Here is a 26895-nt window from a genome sequence, read left to right as displayed (position 1 = left end):
TGCTGTGCCTCTGGCAAGGACTGCGTGTGCACGCGCTGTGGACGGATGGCTTTCTGCAGAGCGCTGTTCTGCTCCCTGCTTTCCCGGGGGTGCTCTGGAGAGCTGGGCTTGGACCGAACGCAGGGTTGGAGTGCAGCTGGACTAGGAGATGGGCAGTGGGTGCTTCCAGGATGGGGTGCACAGGGTGAGCTCTGCCTTAGCCAGGATTTGGGAGGGTTGAGCTGGTTCTTAGATCTTTCCTCTTCCTTAGGCATACCAGGATTCAATGCTAAATTACTGGCATTTCCCTTCACATTGGTGCAGGACACCTTGTACAAGCTGTCTTGCTGCTTTCCCTCGTTCCAAGCTCAGATGCTTACTGGAGCTGTCACTAACTCACATGGCCTAGTTTAGTAGCTAAAATGAGGTGGGGTGAGCTCAAGCGGAGCTGTCCTCTCCAGGAGGAGACTTCCTGGGTCAGGATCGCTGCTTCAAGTATCGTCTGTTCACAGCTTCTCACCAAAAGAGGCTGGAACCAGGAAAGTGGCTGATCCTTGTAACAAGTCTCATGTCCCGACAGAAAAAAGATGATGAGTGAGCCAACAGCTAGTGGAGATGATGTTTGATTCTCATTTACCCTATCAAACATGTTGTCTAGGTCGTGAGCATCTGTATACATACTGTAACAGAAGTGCATGGGTTTGGGTGGTTCTTTTTCACGCTTTCTGGTTTTTGGCAACCTGACGTGCATCCCCCATGTGCCATCTTGGGCTTGAGCACAAGCAAGTCCTGGGTTCACCTCCTGCAGAGAAATGGGTTGGGCTTTAAAAGACAGTATGTTCTCCTATCCATGTGTACCTGTGAACAAAGGCATTAATTATTCTTTGTCCCATGGTAAGAGGAAGGTGGAGTTTGGCCGGCCAGCAGGGCTGTCAGCCGCTGCCCAAGGTCATCTCCAAGCAGAAAGGGTATCTGAGGTGTGACTGCAGCCTCTGTGCTCAGAGGGCTAGGTGCTGGCACCTGGGGACACCGTGCTCTCCCTGCTGCTGGATTTTGGGCAGGCTGTCCTCTAAAACCCTGCCTAACCTTCAGAAAGCCTGGGCTGTGCAGCAGGAGGTGAGACGATACCTGAAATCCGAGCACTGTGGTGTTCCGTTAATGATTATAATGTTGTTAATAACGATCGTTGGTAATGCTGTTTGCCTTGCAGTAAAGCCCAGATGGCCCAATAAAAACCACCAGCACTGCAGGGCAAACCGCATCTTGGTGACTCGTTAACATCTTTAGATCACTTACTGTAAAAAAAATAAAACGTTCAGCACTCAGTTAGGGAATACATATCTCCCCGAGGTCCTGCGGTGGTTGTGGGTGTCTTTCTCCATCTAAATATGCTCTTGTACATGTTTACATGACAGAATCTTTAGGGCTTGTGAAGCAAGCACGGTCCCCAAAGAGGGAAAAATCTTTGTGCCGTCTGTGCAAGGGCAGAGGGAAAGCCTGCTGTGCTGGCTGCTCTGGCTGAGGGCGCAGCTGCAGCTGGGACAAATGTCAGGGCTGATGGTGTCTCTGATGGAGAGCGGCGATGGGACTCATGTGAAAGGTGGCCATGGCTCCCACAGGACAGGACACTGTGCCCAGGGGAGGAAAGCAGGCTGGAGCAAGGTTTGCTTGTTGATGGAGGGATCAGCCTCGCTATGTGCATGACAGCTGGTGAGATCTTCATCACAAGCACTGGCTGAAGATGCAGCTCAGAGGCACTCTCCTCTGAGCCATTTGCAGGATTTTAAATGATTCTCTTCGCTTTTCAGTGTGGTTTAAAAACGGACCACGTCTGTATTAATAATCTATAAAGTTTTTTTTATTTTATTTCTTATGTTAAGTATTTGAGTTCCCAAGGGAGCATTGTTGCACAGTGAGGGGTTGCACACCCGTACACGTGGTTTCCACAGCTCTGGCAGAGGCGCTGACAGCACCATCAGGCATCTCGTGCACCCACTGCTGTAACAACGCCTGTCTGCAGCCCCCCAGATCACTTCGGTGCTTTATCCCAGGACTCTTATTAACTTCCAGTTAATAGGCAGTACTTGATTAAAATAACAGATTGCCGTTCAGTAGCAATATACCTGGTTCCTTTGTTGGCTCATTTTCCCTTTTCCTTGGCCTCTGGGAAAATTTAAGGACTGTTTAATGAAGTTTGAATTTTTAAAGGGGAAAAAAGTCATTGTTGGTGGATGTTGCTAATTGATGCGGTTCTGGGTAGTTCAGTTTGCTTTCACTGAAACTTTATTTTTGAAGAAATACTACATGTTTGAGTATATTCATTTTTTCTGTGGTGTTGCAGCTTGAGAGGAGATGAATTGGGTCTTCCTTGAAATTCTGAGGAATTGGGTCTTCCTTGAAATCTGGACTTCTTGTTGGAGGTGGATGTTTTGGGATGTTTCTGTATCTAGAATAAATGGTTGCTAGTGGCATGGGCAGCCCCTGGTGAGCACAGCTCTGGCCTGCTCCTCACCCCAGGGATGCTGGAGATGCTCTGGCACAGACCAGTTTGGGTTTGCATGTTGTCTAATGAACACTTTTTAGATGTTTTGATAGAAACTGTTTTGGGGTGCTCTGGATTCAGATGACAGAGTTTCTGGGGCAGTCATTGGTGGTGGGGATGTTGGGGAGGAGAGCAGCCCTGACCTGGAAGAAGAGGGTGTATGGGGATGGACCAAAGCTGAAGGTGGCCATCCGCTCCAGAATCCCGCTTTCCCAGCGAGTCCGGGTCAGGCAGTGCGGGAGGTGCTGTGCTAAAGGCTTACAGCTCAGACCCACTGACCCATCGCAGCTGGGAACAAAACTCGCTGGGATTCATTCTGGGGGAGTCCTAAAGCTGAGCCTCCAGGCAGCTCGAGACCTGGTTGAGAAGGTTGAAGCTCCTCAGATCTTAAAACTGTTTGCTTTTGCCCCCTCAGCTCTGGTGGTCAGACTGGTGTAGATGTTGGAGATCAGGTGATTCTTCAGGTGTTTGCCTGCACTGCATGGGATTTATAAAAGTTCTCTGTGAATGGGATGTAGGGCCAGTGAGGCTTTTCAGTGGTATTTTTTCAATTACCAGGCTGATTTCCAAATGCCCTAATTAACTGAGCAGGTTGAAGTCTGATAATGGTTTTGGCCTCAGGCTTCTCCAGAAATACACCTGAATTTTGATTTGCCTGCCTGTGTGAAAGCATGACCTTCAAATGCCAGCATCAGCTTTAGGTGCCTGTTTTGCAGGGATGGAAACCGCCATGTGTTTGGGGTCGTTACACATCCACATCCTGACTTGCTGTTTCAGATGCTTGTCTCTTCTTTCTCCTGTCCCTTTTAATTTCCCACAAAAAAAGTATTCAGGCACTTTTTCTTTTGCACACATATGTGGGGGGAAAAGATATCTCCTCTAATATATGAGGCAAATGAAACTATAGGTTTTTTCCCATGCTGGAATGCAGAAGGAAGAAGTGGTTTCTGTTTTGAAAAATTATCAAGACTGTAATATCTCTTAGATGGATAGATAATTAGGCAACTTGCTGCTAGAAAATTGTTTCTTGTTGTCTATTAGATGTGTGCTTCTGAAGTATTGGACTGTCTGTATATTCCACATGTCTGGAGCTCAGAAGCAGAATCTAATCTGTGTTTAAACCTGTGTAATCCTGTCTTGGCTGAAGTGGAGAAAAAGTAAAAAATATTGATGTCAGCACTGGATTTTCTGGGGATTTATACCTGTTTAATTTAAATCAGCGTTTGGCCTTCGTGTCTGGTGTTATCAAATACTTCATGTATTTATGCACCGGACACCATATGGTCGGTGCTGGGGTTGGGGGGAGTGGAGTGCTCCCGGCTGGCACCTCCCATGCTCCCGGCTGCTTTGCTTGAGGTCCTGTGGCCACGCGAGGTGACCAGCGAGTGCTGTGAGGACAGCTCCTGCTCTTGGGGTGCACGGGGAGGTGTGCTGGCAGCGGGAGACCCTGGCCTCCTGGAGACCACCTGCCTGGCAGAGCCTCCCTGCAGCGGGTACGATGCATGGGCTTCAGACCCCCTCTCAGGAAGGGAATGTCCCCCTTGCTCTCCATCCTCCATCTGAGGCTTCCCAGTCTCTGTGCTGGTGCTGCTTGTCACCATGGAACAGGTGCCAGCAGGGCAGGCAGCAAGGGTCGGCTGGAGGTGCTGAGTGGGGTCCTGCCACGATCCTGGCTTGGAGTCCCTCAGGGAAGATGCTCCAGGGATGGATTTTGGCTTTTTGCAGCAGACTCGCTGCTTTAATGAGGAGTGAGATGCTATTAATCCTGGTGAGAGCAACAAGATGCTGATGCTTCCTGAGCCAGTCTGTTCCTTGCTTAGAGGGCAAAATTAGATTCTTCAAGTGGACTGGCTCAGTTATTAACTGTACCTCGCTGCAGACATGACAGAAGCTGCTTGTTGTGGAGCTCTCTAGTATTCTTAGGGAATCTTTTTCTCCTAAAGAAAGGAGCAAACCCTCCTCTCTCCAGGCTGATCATCAGCACCTGCTCATGGTGCCAAGCCCATTAATTTAAGCAGCATGATGACTCTCTTGACCTTGGTGTTTGATGTGGTTTGGCTCACGCCGTGGTGAAAAAAGTTGTTCAAACGTCTCACAAGGCCGTCATCTTTCTGTGTATCAGAGGAAAAATCTTGGTGGCAGGAGAGTGGTATCTGGAGATGAAACGCCTGTGCCTGGCCCTGTGATGGTTGAAGGGGACGCATGAACCATCCTTGCCTTTGTTACTGGTGCTGTACAGCACCGGTGTTGGAGCCTGTTCGTGTGAGGGGCATGAGTACATGTGAAACCATTCCTGTGCTTTGTTGGATCTGGGGCTCATAGTGCAGAGAATTAAGATGCAATTAAAAAAAAAAAAGGAATTGGAGGTGGAAGAAGCCAAAACCCAGCTGTAGATACTCCAATATCCTCCAGGCTGTTGCAGTAGATGCATCCAGTCCATTATTTCAGTTTCTCCTGATGAGATAACTTCATGGGCTGTCATCCCTGCGTATCCTTGAGATCTCTGCAAGACCTGCTTGTGCATTTGTGTCTCCCCTGCTCCCCCCTGCAGGACTTCTCTATGTGAGGCCAGACCCCGATTAGCATCCACAGGGTCCCCCACCAGGCTGCCCCAGCCAGAGCACAGGGGCTGCCCTGGCAAGAAGGCGAGGAAGGAAATGGTTCTCCAAAGGGAATTTCCTTGCTGTGGGAGTGTTCTCCCACCTGGAGCAGCAGTTGGATGCTGGAGCTGCAGCGGGTCTGTCCATGGCCAGGATTCAGCCATGCGCTCAAGCGGTCCGATTCCCTCTGGAGCTGGGCAGGCACAGACGCTGCAGGGAGCAGCCTCACAGAGGAGATGCTGGAAAGTGCATTTTATGTGTGCATCAGAGCCTGATGCAGATTAAATTGATAAATGTGAAACCACTGCATCTTCTCCTGTGCTTTTCTTTCTTCTCTACTAAATATTATGGGCCACGCTCAAGGAGCAAGGGCAGAATTGGGTCCGTACCTGTGACCTTCGCAGTCTGCGTCATTAGTCCTGCTGCTGCCCTTTCCTAGCAGCACCCTCTTTGTGCTAAACAGCTCTTTAATATTGATGTCAAGCAATTCTGAAGTAGTTTTCAGACCTGCTTAACCTGACAGCTCAGACCCACTAGCTGACAGCAGAGCTCAGCACCCAGCATGGAAAAGACTGGGCACTGGCTTCTGCCTGCAAAGGATGGGGGACGGGCACCATCCTTTAGGTGCACGCATGTGAAATAGGGCTCTGTCTGAGACCAAGCCCTGAGGCTAAAGTGGGGAAGTGCAGGGGGTGTTGATGGGTCAGTGCTAACAGGATTGTGGTCCTGAGACCTGTGTCCTCAGGAGGACTCTGCTGCTCAACTGCCTGTGTGCAGCCTCCGGTATGTCTTGGCTTGTTTTTCCCTTTCCCCCTGGGATGCATATGGGCACAGCGTGGCCGCTGGTGCAGGACACTGGTGGGTGAAGGTTTCTGGGTGTGGGGTTTGCAGCTCAGCATGCCACCAGCAAGTGTGGCTGCAGGGGTGCAGGCATGTGCGGGGCTGCAGGGGTGGCTGTGCCTGTGCTGCAAAGCCCTTGCAGTAAGAATATTTACAGTGTAGGTATTTTTTCAGTTCCTAGTCTGGTGGGCCAAGGGTATCCGATGAAACTTTTATAGGCTGTGGCAACAGCAATTGCAGGTATGTAATAGTGGGGAGGATTTTTTTTAACGACTTCCATGCCTGATGATTCACCCAGGCACCCAATATTCTCCTCTAGACCAGCTATAAAAACTAAGCGGGATTTTAGCCCTCTAGTATTTGGATTCTGGATTGAGTAGCTCTATCCCGTAGTGGAAAGGAAAAGGGCAAGGACCTCTAATTCCCTCGGGGGTTTCTGTGCTCCATGATCAGGCTGGCTCTGTGATCGTGCCAGCTGGCCTGTGCTGCTGCAACAGCGTGTCAGAGGGATGAGCGAGAGCCACACGAGGGGTGCTCTGCTGTTTAAGGCATTTAAAATGTGCAGGATGCAACCAAATCGCACTTAAAAAGAAAACAACTTTGGGAGCAATTTCTTAAGAGTGTGGTGGGTGCTGTGCTGTAAATAAGCTACTGGCAACCTGATATAAACTGGGTGAAGATGTTCTGCTTGATGTCTGCCCTGAGTAAGAAGGCAGACAAAAAACAGAGGCACGTTCCTGCTCATTTTCCTCCTTTCTGAGTTAAATGGTTTTAATTGCATTGCAGGTGGCTGATGTAGCCAACTGAAGGAGAGTTAAAATACTAGTGCAGGAGCTCTAACCTGCTCCGGTGTGCCCAGATTTCTCTGCCTGACCCTCTGGAGAGGCAGCAGGAGAGGTGCTGTGTGGCTGCACTCAGTGGTGCAGCACCGTAGTAACTGCTGAGTAACTGCTGGGCACGTCTGGCAGAGAGCTTTCAGGAGTTGCAGATGCTTTGTGGCTGCAGCTGAGCAAGGTGCTTCTGCGTGAAGCTTGTCCCCCATCATATAAATAGTACTGATAGCCTTGAAGTTAGCTTAAGGAAATTTTCTGAATTAGTGCTCCTGCCTGGTCATTTCAAGGCTGCTACAGTCGAAGGATGAATTAGTATCTGAAATACCAACTTAAATTTTACTGTTGCACATAACTCATAAACCACAAGTACTTTGCAGCGGTGCTCTTCACAGGTGCGCATTTTGCAGGTCCCAGAGGTTCTTGTCCCAGAGGGGAAGGTCAAGGGTGTTTTGGCTGGATCCGGTGCCAGGGCTGATGCCACCCAGGCAACTCATGGGTCAGAGGCAAGTGCCAGATTACAGAGCAACATGTGAAACTGCCAGCTGGCCAAGGGCAATTCCACGTGGCTGAGGTTGGTGGGAGACAAGGGAGAGCTCAGGCTGGAGTTGCACCTGGAGCGAGATGTTGGAGCTCCAAGTCCCAGTGCATCCATGGCAGCCCCTGCTGCTGCTGGGGTGCAGCTCTGGGCTGTGCAATGCATGGCAGCCAGGCTGGGGGGGGTGACCCAGCCCCTCCCTGTGCCCCACAGGGGACATGGGCCCCTACCCAGAAGGAAAATTTTGAATTTTGTGTAGCATCCCGGCCCCCATCAGTCTGATATGGATCATTTAGGAGCGCTGCATCAATAAGTATATAACATGAAAATGTTTTATTTACATCACATTACTTGTCCTCAAGAATGCAACCTTTTTAATGGACATAAGTGGATCCATTTTTCTTTTATATTTCAGCATTTCTATTATAAAGAGATTATTATTTTTTTTAAAAGAAGCCTTTCTGTTTCCAAATGCATCCCTCAGTAAAGAGCAGATGCAGAAGGAATTGGTTTGACCTCTGCTTCCTTAATTGCTTTTTGCTCAGTGTTGGCCTGGAAATGAATGTTGCTATTGTGTAAATTACTGCGATGGTGGAAAAAGAGCTCATGAGATCAGGTGTGTAGTTCCTGTCAGGAAAATAGGTTTCTGAAATGGAAAGCAGTGTCTACCTGCCCATAACCAGAGGCTGGGTCAGGCTGAAACCCCCAAATGATAATTACCTCATTTTCTGCTTCTGAGCAGCTCCATGGAGTTTTTTGTGGCCAAGAGCAGATTTAATCTGAAATCCACGCAGAGCTCCTTTCAGACCCTGGAAGGGGATGCTCAGACATCAGGGAATACACTGGGTTGCTTGTACCGTAAGGTGGGCTTAGTATGGCACAGCACTCAGCTGCTGTGCTGTGGGCTGCGTCTGGGGGGCTGCTCTACCCCTGCCTGTTGTGGAAGGGAAGGAGCAGGAGCTTTTTTCCTCCCCCGGCTGAAGACGTGAGCTGCTGTGGAGTTGGCTCCGCTGCAGGTGAGACTGTAGCTGTGGTATGTGGGTTGCACACGTGTGGGCAAAAAGGTGAGGGGCTCTGGCAGAGCCACCCCCACCCCAGGCTCTGCGGGCTTTCCTGCTGGGGGGCTGCCAGGTCTCCCTGCTGGTGCCTGCTGCATCCGCAGGTCCCCTTCCAGCCAGGGCAGGCTCAGCTCTGGAGCAGTGTGCAGCTCACCTTGTGTCTTGAAAAGTTGTCCCTTTGGGATGGTGCCTGAGCCCCCGCCAGCGCTGGTGGGTACCTGAGCGGTGCACATGGGGTCTGTGATGGTAACTGCCTCTGCCGGGCTTCGGAGCAGACTGAAGTGTCAGACATGAGTGTGATGGGTGTAATAAGCCTAACAGCTGGTGCGTGCTTTTTGGTGTTCAGCGAAATGATTCCTGATGGGTTTGAGAAGGGAAGCGGTTGCTGCAGCAGAGGAAGGAGCCGGGCAGAGCCACTCGCTGTCCCTGTGCCAGGATGGGCACCCACGGTGTGGAACGGCGGAGCGCAGCCACACAGCCAGCCTCTGCTTCCAGCATCCCACCTGGGCTCGGGGCTCCCACGGTTTTCCTTTCCAAGCTGTCCTTGGAACAACCCGTGACAGCAATGGGGAAAACTGTGCTCCTGAATGTGAGCAAAGAGCTTATTTCCACACCTTTAGCACCTTCTCCTGGGTAAGGTCCACGCAGCAGCTCTGTGCAGCTCAACCATCGGCAGATTTGCTCAGCAAACACTGGCCATTTTAAGAGTGAGATAAAGCACTTAGCCTCTGACAAAGGTATGTCCTTGCATTTTCAAGGCTCGTGAACTGATGAGTGAAGCTGAATTTTTGGCACAGAAAGATCTCTTTATCAGTTTGAAAGGCTGCTGCTGCGAAGCTGCCAGTTTGTAAACCTGGGGTCAGATCTAGTGCCGCCTCTTACGGTCTGTGTGTCAGTAAGCATTTGGCCTTGGAAAATGTTTTCCCTGTTCTTCAGCAATAAGTCTACTTCTGTGCTGTCTAAACTACTTAACAGAAGCAACAACGCTTGCCCATTAATTACCCTAAAGGCGTTAACATGCTAATTACCTGACACAATGAGATTAGCAAAATGCTTTACAAAAATTCAGAATACTTGGATCAACAGTAAAATAGCAGGTGCATTTAGCACACCTACTCATTTTGCAGTGCTGACATGGATTATTTTAAAAAAATTGGTATGCCTGGGGTACTTCCCCACTGTTAATTTATCCTGTGATTATTTGATAGCCTTTAAGACTTCTTGGTTTAAATTACTTGGTATTGTCTCCCAGGATTAGGCTTCATCTTCTTTCATTCTGGAAAAAAAAAGAAGGAAAAGGGAGAAAAAAAAAATAAAAATTTTGGGAGGCATTTGGTTTGGGGGTACTTCTGTGTGATTTTATCATGATATTTGATTTCTCTAGCATAATCATAGGAGGACATTTAGCATAGTCATGCTAGCTACACTTGTGATCCATCGCCTTGTAGAACAACTCGTTCATAACTCTGACAAGCTGTATACTAGTTGGAGATGGATGGCTTAAAAGTCTTCACTGCATCCTCAGAAAGTGGCCTTTGCAAATAACACCAGCCTGGCCTCTTGACAGTGGCAGAGAGCTGATGGCATCACCCCTGGATAACTGGTGGCGACAAGCAGAAGAGATGCAGTCTTCCTAATGGGGTGGTGTACCCCAGTTCATTTTTAACTGTCATTTGGAGATAGACTTGCAGTGCCCTGGGTTTCAGGGTATTTTTTTTTTTTTTAGTGCAATTACTTGGAAAAATGATTTAGACATTTGAACGTTTGCCATTACCAAAAATATCCCCAGGTAATTTGATGAGCAGAAGCTTCTCTGCCCATAAGCTGTGTGTGTCAGAGCTGTCTGAAGGTATACAGCAAGATGTAACCTTGCACAGCCTGATTTGGGGACTGCGCTGGCAGGTGGGACTTGGTCACTCAGAGCAAGTAGCTGGAGAGAGCTGGTGCAGTAGCTGGTGGGATCCAGCCTTCGCAGAGCATGGAGAGGTCGTAGAAGCACAGAGCAGTATCTTAAAATAATATTAATTCGTGGTGGGGTATATTTTGCTGGGAAATATGCAGCCTGGATGAGGATGTGTGGCTAAAAGCCAGGTTGAGTGTTTAGAGCTCAGTGTCCTGCCTGCCTGGAAGGGTGATGCATCAGGGGATGCTGCCATGAGGGATCCCAAATGTGACTTTGCTGCTGCCAGCACTGGTTTCCAGCAGCCCGGGAGCGCTGGTGCTGCTGGCAGGGGCAGTGGCAGCAGCGCTTGGCCCCATGCCAGGCTCCCAGCTCTGTGCCAGGCTCCCGGCCCCGTGCCAGGCTGTGCTCCCCCCTTGGAACTTGCTCTGGCTGCACAAGCCTGGGTGGATTTGGAGCCCCTGCAGACATTTGTTCTTAAAAACCCCTCTCTTTCCTGAGGAGGTTTATTAATCCTTAATATTCCAGCCAGCGCCTGCGGATATCCTGGCTTCAGCTTGCACAGACTTTTTGTTCAACTTCCTAATGAGCGCAAGGCAGGGCTTCAATCCGTGGAACACACAGTGGTTTCCCTCCTGTCCGGTGGGAGTGTGCAGCCTTTCCTGGGATCAGGCCCATCATTAGAGTTTGCTGCCGTCTGCGATCTTTCGTTCCAGGAGACTGGGCTAATCCAAAGGACGGGGTGTTGGGTTGATGTCTCTCCCTCGGTTGCTTTCCTGGACTCTTAACGAGTAGCTGCAGTGATAATTATGGCAAATCATTTCTGTATAAACATCCTGCTGACAGCCTGTATATGTGTGATTCGTGTCTCCGAGTCGGGAAGGCTGTCGATTAGCGCTGGAACTGTTCATTAATTACACTTGCATTCGGAGGAGAACAGTTCGAGATGCTGCTTCTCCGTTTACCCAGGTGTGGGCTGCTTGGCTGCTGTCAGCATTGCCCTGTGCTGAGGCAGAGCTTTGGCCATGTCTTTACATGATGTAATTCTGCTTCGAGGCCGGTCGGATGGGGCTGGGAGCAGCCTGCGCTAGTGGGAGGCATCCCTGCCCGTGGCAGCGGGGTGGAACTGGATGATCGTTCAGGTCCCTTCCAACCCAAACCATTCTGTGTTTCTACTTCACCTGTTCTGGCTAAATACCATCCTGACTGCAGAGTTATGTCCTGTTTGAATTGCGTTTCAGTCTGTAGTATTTACCTTATTCCTTCCAGACTCCTGATGAGGGGTCTCTAACGTTTCTGAGGTGCTGAGCTGCACACCCAGAAGGCTGGCGTGCTGCATGAGGGGACATTTGCAGGACACGTGGGCATGGCTCTGGGGGGGCGAGTGATGCTTTTGCCTTGACCTGTCTCTGTTTCTTCTCTTGCCAGTGTATGGGCACAACGTGAAGAGCAGCAACGACTTCATTGGGAGGATCGTGATCGGGCAGTACTCGACGGGCGCCCCCGAGTCCAACCACTGGCGCCGAATGCTGAACGCGCACCGGACGGCCGTGGAGCAGTGGCACAGTCTGCGGTCCCGGGAGGAGTGCGACCGCGTCTCTCCGGCGTCGCTGGAGGTAACATGAGGTGCAGGACTAATAGCAGCCAGATCAAGCAGGCGGGCGAGAGAAAAAAATAAACCACCGACTGAAACACCCCACCTCACACCCTACACACACCCCACAGCAGCTCCATTGGATTGAAGCAGCTGCCGGCACCCAACCGGCCGCGCTGGCCTCTGTGAACCGTGTCCCCCCCCCAGGGTCCTGGCCGTTCCCCCGGGGCCACCAGTGGCCCGGCCGGCTGGCCCTCTTGCCGCTCGCAGCTGGCACTGCTCGGCTGTTTGCATCCCGCGCGGCGGAGCGCGTGGCCAGGCGGCGTGGGCTGCGCGTGGAGGTGCCGTGGCAAGTGCTGAGCGGGTGGAGGAGTTGGGAGTTGCCTCCACTGTCTTTCCAGCCCAAATCCATGGCTCATCCTCTCGGAGATATAAGTCCCCGTGTGCTCTCGTTGGTGAACGTGGTAATTAGGCTAGAATATTTTTTTAAATGGTAGAACCTGTGGTGAAATCGACTCTGACTCCAGTTTTGTCCTTGTACTAGTTTTAACAGAATTAAGCTCCTGTTGGTACGTACGCGTGCATTTGTGTGCTGGGGCACGCGCGTGGCCATGGGGCCCCGTGTCAAACGGACCCTGTGTCACGTCAGCGGTGAGACCTGCCACTCTCGATAGCAGTCTGTGTGCGTCAAGTAGATACAGTGATAATGTAGCCAAGTAAACATTTCCAATAGCATTTGTACTGGGAAAGCCAGCTCATGTCTTTTCAAACCTGTGTTGTGCAAAAGAAACCTGCTGCAGGGACTTTTGCAGTTAAGAAGACCCAAAATCCACAACTTTAATTCTCTCACAGGCTGCAGTGGCTCTTTCTGTGTTGTGTGTGTTAACCCAGGTAGTTCTCCAGGTCACCAAGTGAACTTAGCTACAGTCAAGCTGTCCTGTTGGTTGCTTCTGTACATTTTATTTTTTCACAGTGTATTGTCTGGTATGATGCAGATTGTATATTTATTGAAAATAAAATTCTATTTAATTGTGTCACGTAGACTGGGTGATGCTTGTTAGCAGAATGCATTTTTGTGTCGAGCTCCATCAGTTATGTTTATGGCACAAGAAAAGCCAGAATGCTGGTGGTTGCCCCCTTGGTGCTCCCTGTGGATGGATCAGGAGCAAGCTGAGAGGATCTGGGGACCCGCTGATGGAGGGCAGTGAGGAGAGCGAGCCAGATGCCGTGGTCCGGCTGCGCGCAGCTCCCAGCCACAGCACACCCACGGCACGGACGGGTCCGAGCCTCTGCAGTGGGCTCTGCATCTTGGTTCTTTGCAGGAACGGGCCCCAGATTTACTATTAATTTTTATTGCTCTATTTATCAATTTCTGAATTATTTTGATTTTTTTATTATTTTGATTAATATGGAAATATTAAAATTATTGAGACTGTATAAAAATCGGTATCTTGCTTACCCATTCAAGAAATCAAAACAAAAAGGACATCACCCTGAAGGGAGCTGGGCCTGGCCCATGACTTTATTGTCTTCCCCTGTCTTTGTTCTGGAGAAGGAGGGATCTCTTCTGCCTTCAGCAGTGTTTGCCTGTCGTGCCACTGGAAAGCGTGGGGGCATTAGGGATGGGTGGGCTCTGCCCCAGGTCAGAGGGGGTGAGGTGGGAAAGGGCCCCAGGCTCTGGCCATACCTGCTCCCTGGCTCACCTGTGGAATCGCTGGGTGGTAGCCCATGGCTGGCTGCCCCTCCGTGCCTTCCCATGGCCATGCTGGTCCCCAGGGTCCCCTTCAGCCGCGAGGGAGAGGTGCAAGCCAGCGTGCTCTTAGTTTGACCTGGCTCTGTCCCTTTTTGCTGGAAGTGGGAGAGTTGCCTTGAGCCAGACAAAGGTGGGGGCTGGGGCTGGGGCTTGGGGCCAGGCGCTGTGGGAAGCTCTGCCTTTGCTCGTGGCCCTTCCAACTTTGAAATGGCTGGTGAGGACGATGACAGTCCAGAGCTGGCACACGGTAGGGCAGGCGACATCTCCCTCCCCTCTGCTCATCAAATGCAGCCCAGAATGAAATCCTGTTACCTCCTGTGCTTTTAATATTTTGATCTTTAAAAAGAAAACCATACATATATATGCCTATTTCACCTCTGTTGGCTGTTTGGCTGCTACAGTTAGGGACAGGTGACCTAAAAAAACAAAACAAAAAAAGCTTAGTGCTTGCTCAGGCAAATGTTGGTGTTTCAGTCAATAGTCCTTGCTGCTCACCAGAGTGTTTGTGCTCCAGCATGAAGGTCTGTGTTGTAACTCTGATCCCAGCATCCCTGCAGCATGCCTTCAGTCTGGGATCTGCTCCAGTTTACATTGAGTCGTGGGTGCTGAATTCCCTTCTGCGCTCAGAGCATCCCTGTGTGTGCTCTCCATGTGACAGCCAAGTCTGATACGGTGACCCTGCCATTGTGGAGGAGGGAGCACAATGGATACAAGGAGGCTACTAGAGATGTTGTCTCTCCACTGCATCCAGAAGCCATCTCTCGGCGGCTGGGGCAGGGTGACAGCACAAACACTCTGCTCCCGGGCAGAGCACAGCGTGGCCTTGCATAGATGATGACAAAAAAAGGCCTGGATGACCTCATTGCTGAACCATCACCCAGCTGCTGTGGCTGGGGGTGAACGCAGGTGGGAGCTTACCTTGTTGGTGTGGTTGTGCACGCTGTCCCCTGGTGAATGCCTTCACGTCTCACTGACCCCTGCACGTGGCTGGTTCCTGCTGCCAGCACAGAGTGATGGGGAGGGTGGTTGCCACAGGGCTGTGCACGGGCATCCTCGTTCCCAGCATGGTGGCTGGTAGGTTTCAATTCTAGCGTGCCTCTCTGGAAGGTGAAATTCCTCCTCTGTCCCTCAGCGAGGTCAATAGGAAATCTTTGTTCTCTGCCTTCCTGCTGGTTTATCTTGAAGATAAATCTCCGTGGGGAGAGAGCCCACAGGGTGCCTGGGCAAATGTGCTGTGGGGAGCCGACCCCTTCTCGGAACTCAGAAAGGCTCAGGCAAGAGGCTGTGGTTTCAGCAGCCACTGCCATTGACTATGACATTCTTCTTGGGGTCTATGGGCAGCAGCATGAGCTCTGGGCATCCTCGGAAGCTGACCTGAGACCTGCCACGTGCTTTGCTCAAACCCTGGGGGTAGAGTGTTAGCAGAAGGCGCTCTGACCCACCAGTCTGTCCTTGGAGCTGTGAGGTATCTGTTTCACAGCGAGGGGGGTGTCACGTAGGTAAGATGCTAAAAATTGGTGAGAGAGCCCTGAGGAAAGGTCAATAAAAGCGGGATGAGAGCACATTGAGGAGCTCCAGCCCTGCAAGGTGATCGGAAAACAGCGTGGGGAGGGAGAGGAGCAGAAGGGCTGAATAAAGGAGACGTGGCTGTCCTCCCGAGGCTGTATCCAGCAGGTAAAACACCTCCTGCTTTGTGAAACCAGCAGGTAACCCAGAGTGCAACCACAGCTCCAGACAGCCCTGCGTGCACGACGTGCGTGTACTTTCCCAGTGCTGGCAGCAAAGCTGGTGCCAGCTGCTGTGCCGGGCACAGGGCCGCCGGCTGCGGGGCTCAGTGCTCCCACCTGTGCTGGGGGATGCTGCTACAGCGGGTCTGTCCTTACAAACAGGATTAAAGTTATTCTGGATCTCTGCTCCCTCTTGAAGCATAAACATTTGTGCTTTGGGAGTAGCTGAATATGCTCAAAGAGTTTTGTGTCATAGTTTGCTGGTAATTGCTGGTGACACTGGCTTTAGCTGGGGATGGCGCACCGTTAGGAAGGGAGAAGGCATGCTTTGGCTTCGGCTGCTCTGAATTCCTTCATTTTTAGTGGCTTGATACATCACTAGCTTTTCCTTGAGCCATATAGTTTCAGATGAATGTGTGGAACTGCTAATGGGGGGGCAGGGACTGTTCTTCAAAGGTTTTATTTAATGCAAAGAAAATGTATGAAAGTTGACTGAATCAGTTGCCATCACTTAGTAAATCCGGATGCTTTACTATACTGAAAGCTTTGTGTCACCCCACATTGTTTCTGCTTGAATCTTGGCTGTAAAAATGGACCATCCCAACCGAAGTCCCAGAAAATGCTGAAAATTTTAATCTGTAGCTAAGAAGAAAAAAAGAATGGCAGGGAGCGTCTGCTTAAGCAGTTCTTTCAACACTGATTTAAGGCATTTAATTGCAAATGGGGCAGGACCACAAAATTTCATAGTGTTTGTACCTCTGTACTGTTTTCCTTACAGTAGGGACTTTATAAGGTATAAAATAAAAAAGTATAAAAGGACTATATAAAGTAGAAAAGGACTTTATACAGCGTTTTAAAAAATCTGAAGTTCTTTAAAAAAACAAAAGACGGCAGAAAGGAGACACGCTGGCTCGCATTGCCTGCCGCTAACACTGGCTGGTGCTGGAGCTCCCCGCGCTCAGGGGCGCAGCGCGGCCCCGGCAGGTGGGCGCAGGGGGGTGCTGAGCCCCGGACCCCGCCGCGGCTGCTGCCCCACGTCCCGCCGGTGCCGGGGTGCCCGGGCGCTGCCCCCCCAGTGGAGAAACACGGAGAGACGGCGGCCAGGCGGCGGGGGCAGCGCCGGGACCCCCTGCCCCACCGGCCCACCGCGGGGCTGCGGGGCGCCGGGAACCCCCCGCCGCGCCCGGCCGGAGCATCGGGGCCGGCAGCGCTCCGCCGGCGGGGGGGGGGCGGCCGGGGGGCTCCGCGGCGTGTGCCGGGGCTGCCGGGGGCGGGCTGCGGGCAGGGCCCGGGGCAGCGGCGGGCGGGGGGCGTGTGCGGCCGGGGGGAGGGGGCGGCGCGGCGTCTATATCCAGCCCCGCGCCCGTCGCTGCCGCATAGCGGGGCCGCGCTCCCCGGCCATGGGCGCCGGGCGGGTGGCCGCGCTGGTGGGCGCGCTGGTGGGCGCGCTGCTGGGCGCCCAGGCCTTCCCCCAGACCAACATAAAGATCAGCCAAGGTGAGTGCCGGCGGCCGGGCGTGCGGGGGCTCCAGCGGCGGGAGGCGGGGGCGCCTGCCCCCCGGCCTGGAAACCAGCGCTCCTCGCACCGGCGGGGGGGCCCGGCTCCCTCCGGGGGCGCGGGGGGTCCCGGGATGCGCGGGGCCGTGTGCGCGGGGCCGCCCCCCCTCCCCGTGCTGGCGCGGCACTGGCCGCGGACTGCGGCGCTCCCCGCCGGGGGCGGCCGTGGCTCCCCGGGACTCGCTCACGCCGGTTGCCAGTGGCCACCAGTACGCGGTTGCCCCCGGTTGCCCCGGTGGCTGCTATATGGCACGGAAGTTTTTGGCGAACTTTTTCCCGGGGCTGGCGCGAGTGGGAGCGGCGGCGCCGTTTGCCCGCTCCCTGTGGGAGTGGGAGCGGGAAGGGGCTCCCCCGAGCTGTGCACCGAGCTCCCGGGAAGAAGGATCCATAGGAGCTTCCCTGCCAGACGCCTAATCCGTGGGAGCTTCGCCAAAACTAATGAAGGAGGAAAAAAGCCTCTGCGAGATAAGCGCTATCTGCCGGTGCCGGCTGCGGGCGCACGGCCCCGAACGCCGTGGCGGGGGGTCCAAGCTGTAAGATCAGCTTGGTTTTGTTGCAGGATTTTAAAAAACAAAGCCCTCTGCGTGGAAGGATGGCGCTTCCAACGTGCTTCAACCGGGGTTTAGTATTTCATTTGGAAATTTCTAACATGCGCCTTCAGAAACACTTCAGGAGTGTGTAAAATAGCGCCCAGTTATTAAATGGGCTTCACGTCCATCAGTGGATCCTGTCCCCTCCAGCTCCACACATCCATCCCCCAGGCACACGGAGGCCAACACCCCCCCACTCCCCACCCCTCCGATCCACTTGTTTTGAAGGTGGGTGCGAAGCAGGAGGCTTCTACATCTATTAATGAAAAGGAAATATTCCAAATAACGCGAAGGTGGGGTTGTTTGTCTGTAATGACGGTAGTGTCAGTGCTTAAGGACGTGCTCCTAAAGCCATGGGTGACCTGGGGCATCCCAGCATTGCACAATAGCGCTGTCTGAGCCCCTGCCACAGGCTCCTGCCCACCAAACCCCCATTTTAACACTTATTCTTTATTTTTGAATGTAATAATTCAATAAAGGGTTTATTCAATTAAGAGCCTACGGGCTGGTGGACGTGTTGAGTCTGTGGTGGGATGGAGCTCTGGCTCAGCTGGTGCTTTGGACACCACCACCCCCCCCCCCCCCCCCAGCCTTGCCACAGGCTGCTTCTGCCAAAGCTGTCCTGGGGGGTCCCCTGCCCCAGCCCCGTCGTCTCGCCCATCCCCTGTAAGTGCCCACTGCTCCAGCAGTGCCAGCATGGGGTAAAGCCACACTGCTGGCCCTCCTCATGGTCCCGAGCTGGTAAGAAGTGACTCAGTGTTGGTGAGCACCAGGATGGCTTGTCCTGAATCCCAGCTGTGACCACCAGCGAGGGAGCGCTGCCCATCCCTCACCCTTGGCATCACAGCCCTTGGGTACCAGTGGAGGGGCTCTGCCAGCAGCTGTGCCCTGGGAAGGACCCAGCCTTCCACATGACGGGGATCTCCTCAGCTCTTCTCCATTGGCATGAAGTTCAGACAAGCCTCTTGGGCATTGATGGACACCCTCCAAACGCAGCTGCTTGCCAAGAGCTGAAGAGGTTCACTTGTTTTTTCAGGTCAGGTGGCAGCATTAGTTTATGGATGTGCCAAGGGGTGTGTGTCAAGACCATGCCTTTCATTGAGGTGTCTCCTAATGTCTCTAAGCTTTTCGGTAAGTCCTCAGCTGTTGGTGAAACAGAGCTCTTTGGTGCTCTGCAGAAAGAAGAGTATCTGCTGCCAGCACTGACCTGATCTGATCTGCTGTCCTTTGATGGAGCTGCAGCCCCCCAGGAGCCTTCCTTGCACGGGCATCTCTTGCCAACCTTGTCCTAGCCCCAGACTTCATGTCTCAAATCTGCGATTCGCTGGAGGTGGGACAACGTTGCACTTTGGGCTGAAGCTGTTCAGGAAAAAAAATGTTCTTTGCCAGCTGGGTCGGTGGGAGTCACGCAGTTGGTATTCTATCCTTTTCAGCAGCATCCTGAAATAACAAACAAACTTGTGAAACTGGCTGGGATTTTCTCAGCTAAGTATTTCTAATTGGAAAGTGGCCACTTGGGGAAGTGAAACTTTTTGGCAGAGCAGTGCCAGCCTCTGCAAGATTTTGACAAGTGATTTTCCTGGTGGTTCTGCAGTGAGTCTCAGCTAGTAAATAAATAAAAAGACTCCAGTTTTGTTGGCACTGATACAAATCCAGAGAGCACAAAACTCTTTCTGACCCAAAATTCTTGTTCTCCAGCTTTTCTGAGTAAGTAACAGCTGCCTGATATGAATATTGGTCTCAGCCAAGTCTGGACATCTATTTTGCTGGTGCTGCATTAAAACATGGCCCTGACCATTTGCATTGTAAATGAGAAAAGGGAGGAAGGATTCTTGCCATTTTTCACTGGGAATTTGGGAATGGTGGATGAACCGACTCGGGGTCAGCAGGAGCCCCTGACCCACAGGCAGTAGCTATGCTGCTCCTGCACAGTGCAGAGGAGCTGATGCTGCTGGGGCTGATGTTTTACTGGGGTGCTTAAAAGTGAGGATCAGGTCTAAAGAGCCCCAAAATGCTTCCCCTGTCCTCTTTTAGGTCAAAATACCATCAGCAGCTGCTGGCTTGGGTTATGAGGTTTTCCTGCAGAGCCATGAATGGTCTCCCATACTCACAAGCATACATCAAATTTCTTATGGCTTTTCTGCTAGAAATAGTCCCCAAAGACCCCAGATAAAGCAGCACCCGCAAAGTTCCTGCCTGTAAGACTAGGAGCAACAGTTCTCCTCCAAAGAGACAGCCAAAACCTCTGATCGTGACCTAACAGAAAAGATGCTAATTAAATGCTGACCTCCCATATTTTCCTTTTCGGTATATTTAACCTTAAATTCCTTCAGGCACCTTTAGTTCACTGAAGCTTGTCAAATTAATGCTACCTAATGGGAAGCAGTATGGAATAACAAAGAAGGACTGTCTCCATCTCTGACTCTGTTTCAGCTGCCCTGAACAAAATGAGGGTGATTTTCCCAGGCGATTGGGGTGCTGACGGACCTGGCTTGGAGCCAGGGCACCAGGACGCCCACTGCAATTAACACTTGGGAGCGAAGGTCCCCATTTGCTGGGGATGCTTCTGGGTTAAGCCCTGTGAATTTTGTCACTGTGCTGCCAGAGGTGAAGAGTTCATCGAAGTGCTTCACAGCCTCTATAATAAAACCCCAGTTGCTGGGGGAGCTGGTGGTGCCTGTCTGCCGCAGACCTCCGGAGTGCCCCCGGCAGGAGGGAGCAGCAACCTGGAGTCACGGTGAGCTGGGACCTGATCCCAGCCATGTCCTGAATGGGGGGGCATGCCTCATCCGTGAGCTGGCAATGAAGCTGAAGCCTCGACCTGTGGGTTTGATGCTCCAGTCTTGCTCTGTGCTTCATTTTTTGGTGGGGACAGGGACCCCCCGGCCAGCATCATGAGGGGAGGAGGGCTTTCTCTCAGGAAATCACATCAGCTCTTGGTGTTCCTGGTCCTTCAGCTCTATTGCTACAATAGAATAATTTACATTTCCTAGGGCTGTTCTGAGGTTTTTCCCAATGGATGAATGTCTGGATGTGAATCAGAGAGCTGGCTGCAGCTTGGTCACCCTCCCCTAAAGCTATTCTGCTCATTTCCAGCCTGGGGTACTTTATCTCTTGGCCTCCAAAGCCCATAACTAGTGCCAGTGAGGATGGGAGAGCCCTGCAAGCCACTCACTGCTCTCGGCAGGTTTGTTGCTGTGGAGTGCAGAGCTGGTCCCAGCCACAGGTCCTCCGGAGGGGATGGCTGGGTGTCCCAAGGCGGGTGATGGGGTGACAGCCCTGCAGGGCTCAGCAGTCGGCTTGGTCTCCTCATCTTGCTCAGGAGGTGAAAAAGGCTCTTTGCATTTGTGGTTTGTCGCCTGGGAGGAGGTTGTGACAGAGGGGACCCAGGGGCTAGCTGGTGGCTGTTTGTAAAATGCTCAGAGATTCCCATGTGGAAAGAGCTGATGAAATATGAAATTATTGCCCGGAGCTGCCAGCACTGAAGCAGGGAAGGATTCAGCTCCACGAATGCTCCTGCAGCTGCTTTGAATTCCCCTTGCCTCTCCTTTTCCCCATGCCAGCACTGCCCTCGCCGCTCCCATGTCTCGCGCTGCTGCTGGCAGGGTTTTGCTCTTCCCCAGCCTTGGGGAAAGCCGTTCCCCCCACAGCCCCTCAGTACTGGGGGCCCTGCAACACCACCCTGACCTCTCTGGGCTTGAGCCTGTTACCTGCTTGGATAGTTTCATGGCATCTGACATCTGCCGTAACCCCCTGCTCCCCCTGCCCTGCCCACCTCCCCACTTGCTCCGCCAGCAGTGCTGACCCTGGACTGGAACCCCATGGGGGTGCGGGAACTGGCTCTGAGGTGCCGACAGTTCCCCAAGGCTGAAAAACCTTGCCAGAAAGCTAAAAAAGCTGAGAGTTAAGCTGATGTGCTGCATGATGTGGGGGTTAGCCGGGTGGTACCCGTGGGTGGTGTGTGGGTGCGCGCTGCATCTTGCCTGCACGGGACGTGGGGAGCACAACGTGGGCATGGGGTGTTGGCGCCGCTGCAGTGTTTACACAGCAGCAACTGCAAAGGCTCCAGAAATGTGTCCTGCCCCAAAAATGGCCTCTTTTGGGGTGATGTCCCCACTGGGCTGAGAAGTGGTGAGAGAGGAGGAGCAGCTGTGTGGGCCCCAGCTCTTATCTGGCGGCGGGAGGCAGATAGGCTGGCACCGCTCCCGGTGGCATTCACGCCTCTCCTGGCTATTTATGGGGCCAAAATCCAGCACGTGCCTATGTGCACGGCTGCGTCCGGGCCCAGGGACACAGGGGAGGGGGGGGGGGGGTTCTTGGAGGGAGGAGGTGCAAGTTGGCCTTGCAGGAGGCGAGAGCAGGAGGACAGTGTGGCCGTAACCCTGCAGCCCCCAGCTGTCAGCTCCCATCCCAGTACGGTGGCACTGGTAGTGCCTGATGGAGGTGAGAGGAGCCCTTATCTCGGTTTCTCCAGTAGCAAATGTCAGTGCCTTTATTTTAAGCCCCCTCTGCCTAAAATGATGTCAAACTGGCTTGAAATGTCCCTCCTGATTCAGGCAGATGCTAAAATCAAGAAACCCACAGCTTTTGCAAACTGTGTTTTGGCTTTTGCAAACTTTTGCACGGCTTCTGCAACAGTTGGTTTTTCCATGCCTGTGTTTGGTGGTTATTTGCCTGGGTGAGGTGTGGGGAGCAGGGCTGGGCACTGCTGCCACCACTGCCCGCTCAGCTGCCTGGCCACGCTGCGTCGCCATCAGCTGCTGGATGTCCTCTGCTCTGCCCCCAGCCATGCCGGAGCCTGTCCATGCCTACTCCTGCCCGCTCTTCTGGACAGAGTACGAAGGCCATTGCTACCGGTACTTCCCCATCAACAAAACCTGGGCTGAAGCCGACCTCTATTGTGCCGAGTTCTCCATTGGCATCAGATCAGCCAAGCTGGCCTCCATCCACAGGTGAGGGTGCAGAAACATGTCATCCCACCCTGGCACGGCTGGGGAAAAAGGAAGATGGGGATGAAGTTCCATTCCCACAGCACAACCTCTGTGCCAGCTGCAGGCTCGTGTCCCAGCCTAAGCGTCCCTCTGCAGCAGCAGCTAGGTCAAATCTGATGCATGGGTGTGCAAAGGTGGTGTAAAAAATGCCTTTTCCTGGCCTGGCAAGAAAACTGACCTAGTGTTCCCTAGATTTCCCAAACCCGTGGTATTTACTCTTGAAAAAGGGATGGAAATACGATATGATTACACAGGCTTTTCCCCCTGCTCCCTCTACCCCAGCTCTCACCCACACTATGCACCTCTTGCACAGACCCGGGAAAGTAATCAACAGCAATTGGAAGAGGGGGCCCGTTCGGCTGTGCCGTAGGGCAAATGCTGGGGGGCATGCCCGACCATTTGCCTGACATACCCCCTCAGCGGCTCCGGATTGCTCTGTTTTGCCAGCTGGGAAGAAAACGTCTTTGTGTACGATCTAGTGAACAGCCGTGTGCCGGGCATCCCCACTGACATCTGGACGGGACTCAATGACCTGCGGCAGGTGAGAGCTCCCTGTAATCATGTGGAAAATGGCTTTGGAAAAGTCACCTCCCTGCGTGTTCTTGCTGGAAAGCTGCTTGGTTTCCTTCTTCACTCCATGCAGCCTCAGTCAGGTGGTGGTGTAGGGTCTGTTGGGCAGCACATGGGGGAAAGTTGTCATTTCATCCCCTCTGGTCTGCTTTTAAACAAAAAGTGTTACTAGAATTAATAGATTAATAATTACTGATTATTCACATCGTATGTTATTAATGGACTAATAGAAAGAGTATTGTACTGCTGGTCCAAGAAGAGCAAATAAACTGAAAACATCTCCAAAGCCAATGATCACCAAATTTCGTTGCTTTCTTTTCTTTTCTCTGCAACTTTTCAAAGCTGACATGTTGGAAATATATAGTCTAATATGTAACAAAGGAAAATGGAGACCATCAGGGGAACAGTCCCATGCCAGCAAATTTTTTGTACGTATTGGGAAAGGAGTGGAAAAGAAAAAGGAAAAGGAAGACAGAATTGGGTGGGTGTGCAAAAAAATATATGGGTTTAATTTCTGAGCTTCCCCTGGTGAGAAGACGGTGAATGCCGGGGCTTGCCAGGCTGAGTTTTCAGTTGTAAAACCCAAACAAGCTGTGTGGCCTTTGCTGAGTGGTGACAGTCTCTTCCTGTGTCTCCGGACTGTGGCACTGGGGATGGGGACGGGGTCTGCACGGGAGCGGGACCTCCACCTTCTGCAAACACTGCTCTGCATTCGCAGCCTTTCTCTGCTCACCCCACGCAGGAGGGTCACTTCGAGTGGACGGACGGCTCCTCCTATGACTACCACTACTGGGACGGCAGCCAGCCCGACGACGGCATCCACTCCATCCCGGAGGAGGAGGACTGCGTGCAGATCTGGTACAGGCACAGCAGCGGTGAGTGCCATGCCGGGTGTCAAGGGCACCCTACGTCTTACTTGCACGTCAGTCAATTCAATCCGCTCAGCTAGTGCTTTTTTGAAGAGGTTGCTGGCAGGCTGAGGATTTGCATTTTAATTTTTATTATTTTCTTTTTTCTTTGCAGAGAAGGGATGTATTTTCTCTTTCAGCACATACACACACACACACTCACTTTCTCTCTGCTCACAGCCCATCTCCCTCTCCCATAGCAGCGGCAGGAGGGGAGCATCATCCACTTTGAAGAATTACTGAATTTAGCCAAAGGTCACATTTTCCCATTTCCTCTCCAACACGGGAGGCCTGTGGAAATACCCATCAGCTTTTCCCTTCCTTGCTCAGGCCAGGGGCATCTCGCTGAAGTGGGGCAAGACCCTGCTTGTGCAAAAATCCCACTTCAGACCCATATTGCCAGCAGGACCAGTCAGGTGTACACAGACCCACTGGACATACCTTAACACCCCATCCTTGCACAGCTTGCTGATATTCTGTGGGGTATGGGGCTGGGAGCCCCTGCTACCATGTTCGAGCTGGGACCAGGGATCCCTGCCAGCATCCCGAGGACTGGGGTGGGGATGCTGGGAGGGGGCACGGCTGGGAGCAGCACAAATGGAGGCACATCCAGGGAAAGCCTCTCACAACGGCAGGAGGTCCCGGTCCCAAGGGCGGCACACGGTTACCTCCTCATGCCTAACACCTTGTTTTTTTGGGGGGTAGCGCTGCGCTCCTGGAATGACAACGCCTGTGGCAGAGCCTTCCCTTTCGTCTGCAAGATCCCCTCGCTGGCCCTGGACTGAGGCTGCTGGAACTGCCCGTGCCCCCCCCCCCTGCCCCCCCCATTTTGGGTCACCTCTCCAGCCGTGCCAGGGAAGAGCGGCCAGGACACGGCACGGGTGGCCAGAGCTGAGTGTCGGCACCCCCAGGCAGACCCTGGCAGCAGAGTCCCTCCGGGGAGTGCCACGGGGACAAGCCCAGCACTCACCCTCCCCACGGGCAAACGGCGACAGGAGCTGCGCTGAGCGGCAAGGAGCCCTCCAGCCTGAGCCTGCCTTTGGGTTTCACATCAGCCGTTGCAGCACATTAGAGGAAACCCATGATTTTACCAAGGCACCAAACTTTGCACCAAAAAATTGCCGAGGAAACCCATGATTTTTACCAAGGCACCAAACTTAGCACCAAAAAATCGCTGTGTGTACGAAATGGTTTTGTCCGTTGGTCTGTGAAGAGTGGAGGAAATGTGTTATTTTCTGTTAAGTTATGCAAAATGCCTCTTGTGCCTGTGATTTTTCTCTCCGCTAAAATAAACGGCAAATAACAGGTGGAGGCTCCTCTGTTTCTGGTGCCCAAGTGGCAGCAGCTCCCCGGGGACCTGGGGTCTCGTGCGGAAGGAGCTGGATTTACCCCAGCCTGCTCTGTATTGGAAAGGTGCGTTGAGGCAAAGCAGATGCCTGGGAAAGTACATTTTATGGATTCCCAACTGATTTTGGGGGTCCCTGCAGCAGCCTGCGTGCACACCCTGCCCTTCACCCGGTCCCAGCCAGCCCCGCGGCTGGGGTGTATGGGGCCACTGGGCACCCCCAGCTCCGTAACACCCCTGCCCGCAGCAGGTGAGCAGGATTTGGCCCTGGCTGCTTTGGGCTGGCCGAATTACAGGGAGGGCGGGTGAAGGGCTGATGTGCACCAGCTGGGGGTCAGCCCGGGGGGTTCCCCGGGTCAGGGGAGCTCACTGCTCTCGGTGCAGCCCTGGTTCCTAGTGAGACTGTGCTCTTCCCTGTAGTCGTTGCTGATGTCCTGTTCTGCGCTGGCACCACAGAGGTACTTTCATCTTCCAGGTAAATGATTTTTGGTGATGTATGTGGTGATGGCAGCCCCAGTGTGCCTTGAGTTGCTCAGCAGTGAGATGGGACCTTCTTCCTTGCATGTGGGTGAATTTGCAGGGCTTGGGTGCTAGTGGGGGTGCGATGGTGCCAGGGCCCGAGGGAAGCGCAGCACTATCGAGGCAAAAACATGCTGCTGCTTCAGGGGATGTGGCTGCAAGGGCACTGCTGAACCCAGTCCAATGCAGCAAATCCAGTGCTTGCCAGAGAGCCCCTTGCAGTGTGACCTCTGGTCCCACGCAGCTCTGTGGCATCCAGGTGGCTTTGCAGGTTTCTGCCTCCCCCTCCAGCCCCTTGCCGTCTCTTGGGAGTGATGTGTCCCTTTTGTCCCCACTCCGGCAAAGCCCCAGGGTCTCACAGCCCCAGAGCAGCTGGGACAGCCCTGGGCTGCCCCATCTCAGCCACTGCCTGCAGAGATGAGTAAAGCATCCTCATAAAATTGTCTGATCTCCCTTGATGTCACCATCTTAGAAACATAAAATTTCAAAACTAAGACTTTCCAGAGCGATTACACTGGTTACAATGAGGGAAATGACTGAGGCTCTGCTGGGAGCTGCTTCCTTGGGTGTCAGCACAGCTTTCAGCTAAAATGTGCTCCTGCCTGGAGAGAAACTGCAGTACTTAGTGGGGGTAATGGTGGTGTAAGTGGAACATATGTGTTGCAGCAAGTTTCTTAAATAAGGATATACTGTCATGCCTGATTATGTATTTTTATATATATATGAACATTTTATATAAATGGATAATACATATAAATAAAACTGTATTATTTTTAAGGGATTACATATATAAATATATACACACTGACTGTATATTTATATGGAACGTAAGCGCTTTGCATAGTTTTCAGTCCTGGGCAGCAGACAGCATTGAATGGGGTTTCTAGAGGCTTTTGCTTCATCTGAAAACAATAAGCTACATATGGATGATAACAGTATGTAAAGAAACTAGCCTTAAAAATAAAAATGTTCTTGGATCCAACAAGCCAACAAAATGTCAATGTGTAGGGTCTGATCTGTGGCAGAAAAAAGGTTTGAGGAACCAGTCTGATCA

The 26895-nt window shown here is 52.5% G+C and overlaps 2 protein-coding genes across 2 annotated transcripts in view; both read left to right on the top strand.

Moving 5' to 3' along the window:
• SYT17 (synaptotagmin 17) overlaps positions 1-12919 on the top strand; it is a 39079-nt gene extending 26160 nt beyond the window's left edge. The window contains exon 8 of the mRNA XM_055806799.1: positions 11716-12919. Coding sequence (XP_055662774.1) covers positions 11716-11912 — 197 coding nt within the window. The 3' untranslated portion in view covers positions 11913-12919. The remainder of the gene's footprint in view (positions 1-11715) is intronic.
• Positions 12920-16746: 3827 nt separating this feature from the next.
• CLEC19A (C-type lectin domain containing 19A) lies at positions 16747-26780 on the top strand. Its single transcript, XM_055805707.1, has 5 exons — positions 16747-16858; positions 22295-22460; positions 22947-23040; positions 23812-23944; positions 24683-26780. Exons 1-5 carry the CDS (start codon positions 16762-16764, stop codon positions 24760-24762), a joined length of 570 nt encoding a protein of 189 aa, XP_055661682.1. The 5' UTR covers positions 16747-16761; the 3' UTR covers positions 24763-26780.
• The last annotated feature ends 115 nt before the right edge of the window (positions 26781-26895 follow it).

Source organism: Falco peregrinus, chromosome 5 (assembly GCF_023634155.1).
Source record: "Falco peregrinus isolate bFalPer1 chromosome 5, bFalPer1.pri, whole genome shotgun sequence".
Lineage (NCBI taxonomy): Eukaryota > Metazoa > Chordata > Aves > Falconiformes > Falconidae > Falco > Falco peregrinus.
The sequence above is the reverse complement of the archived record's forward strand: the minus strand, read 5'-3'. Positions and strand labels throughout refer to the sequence as shown.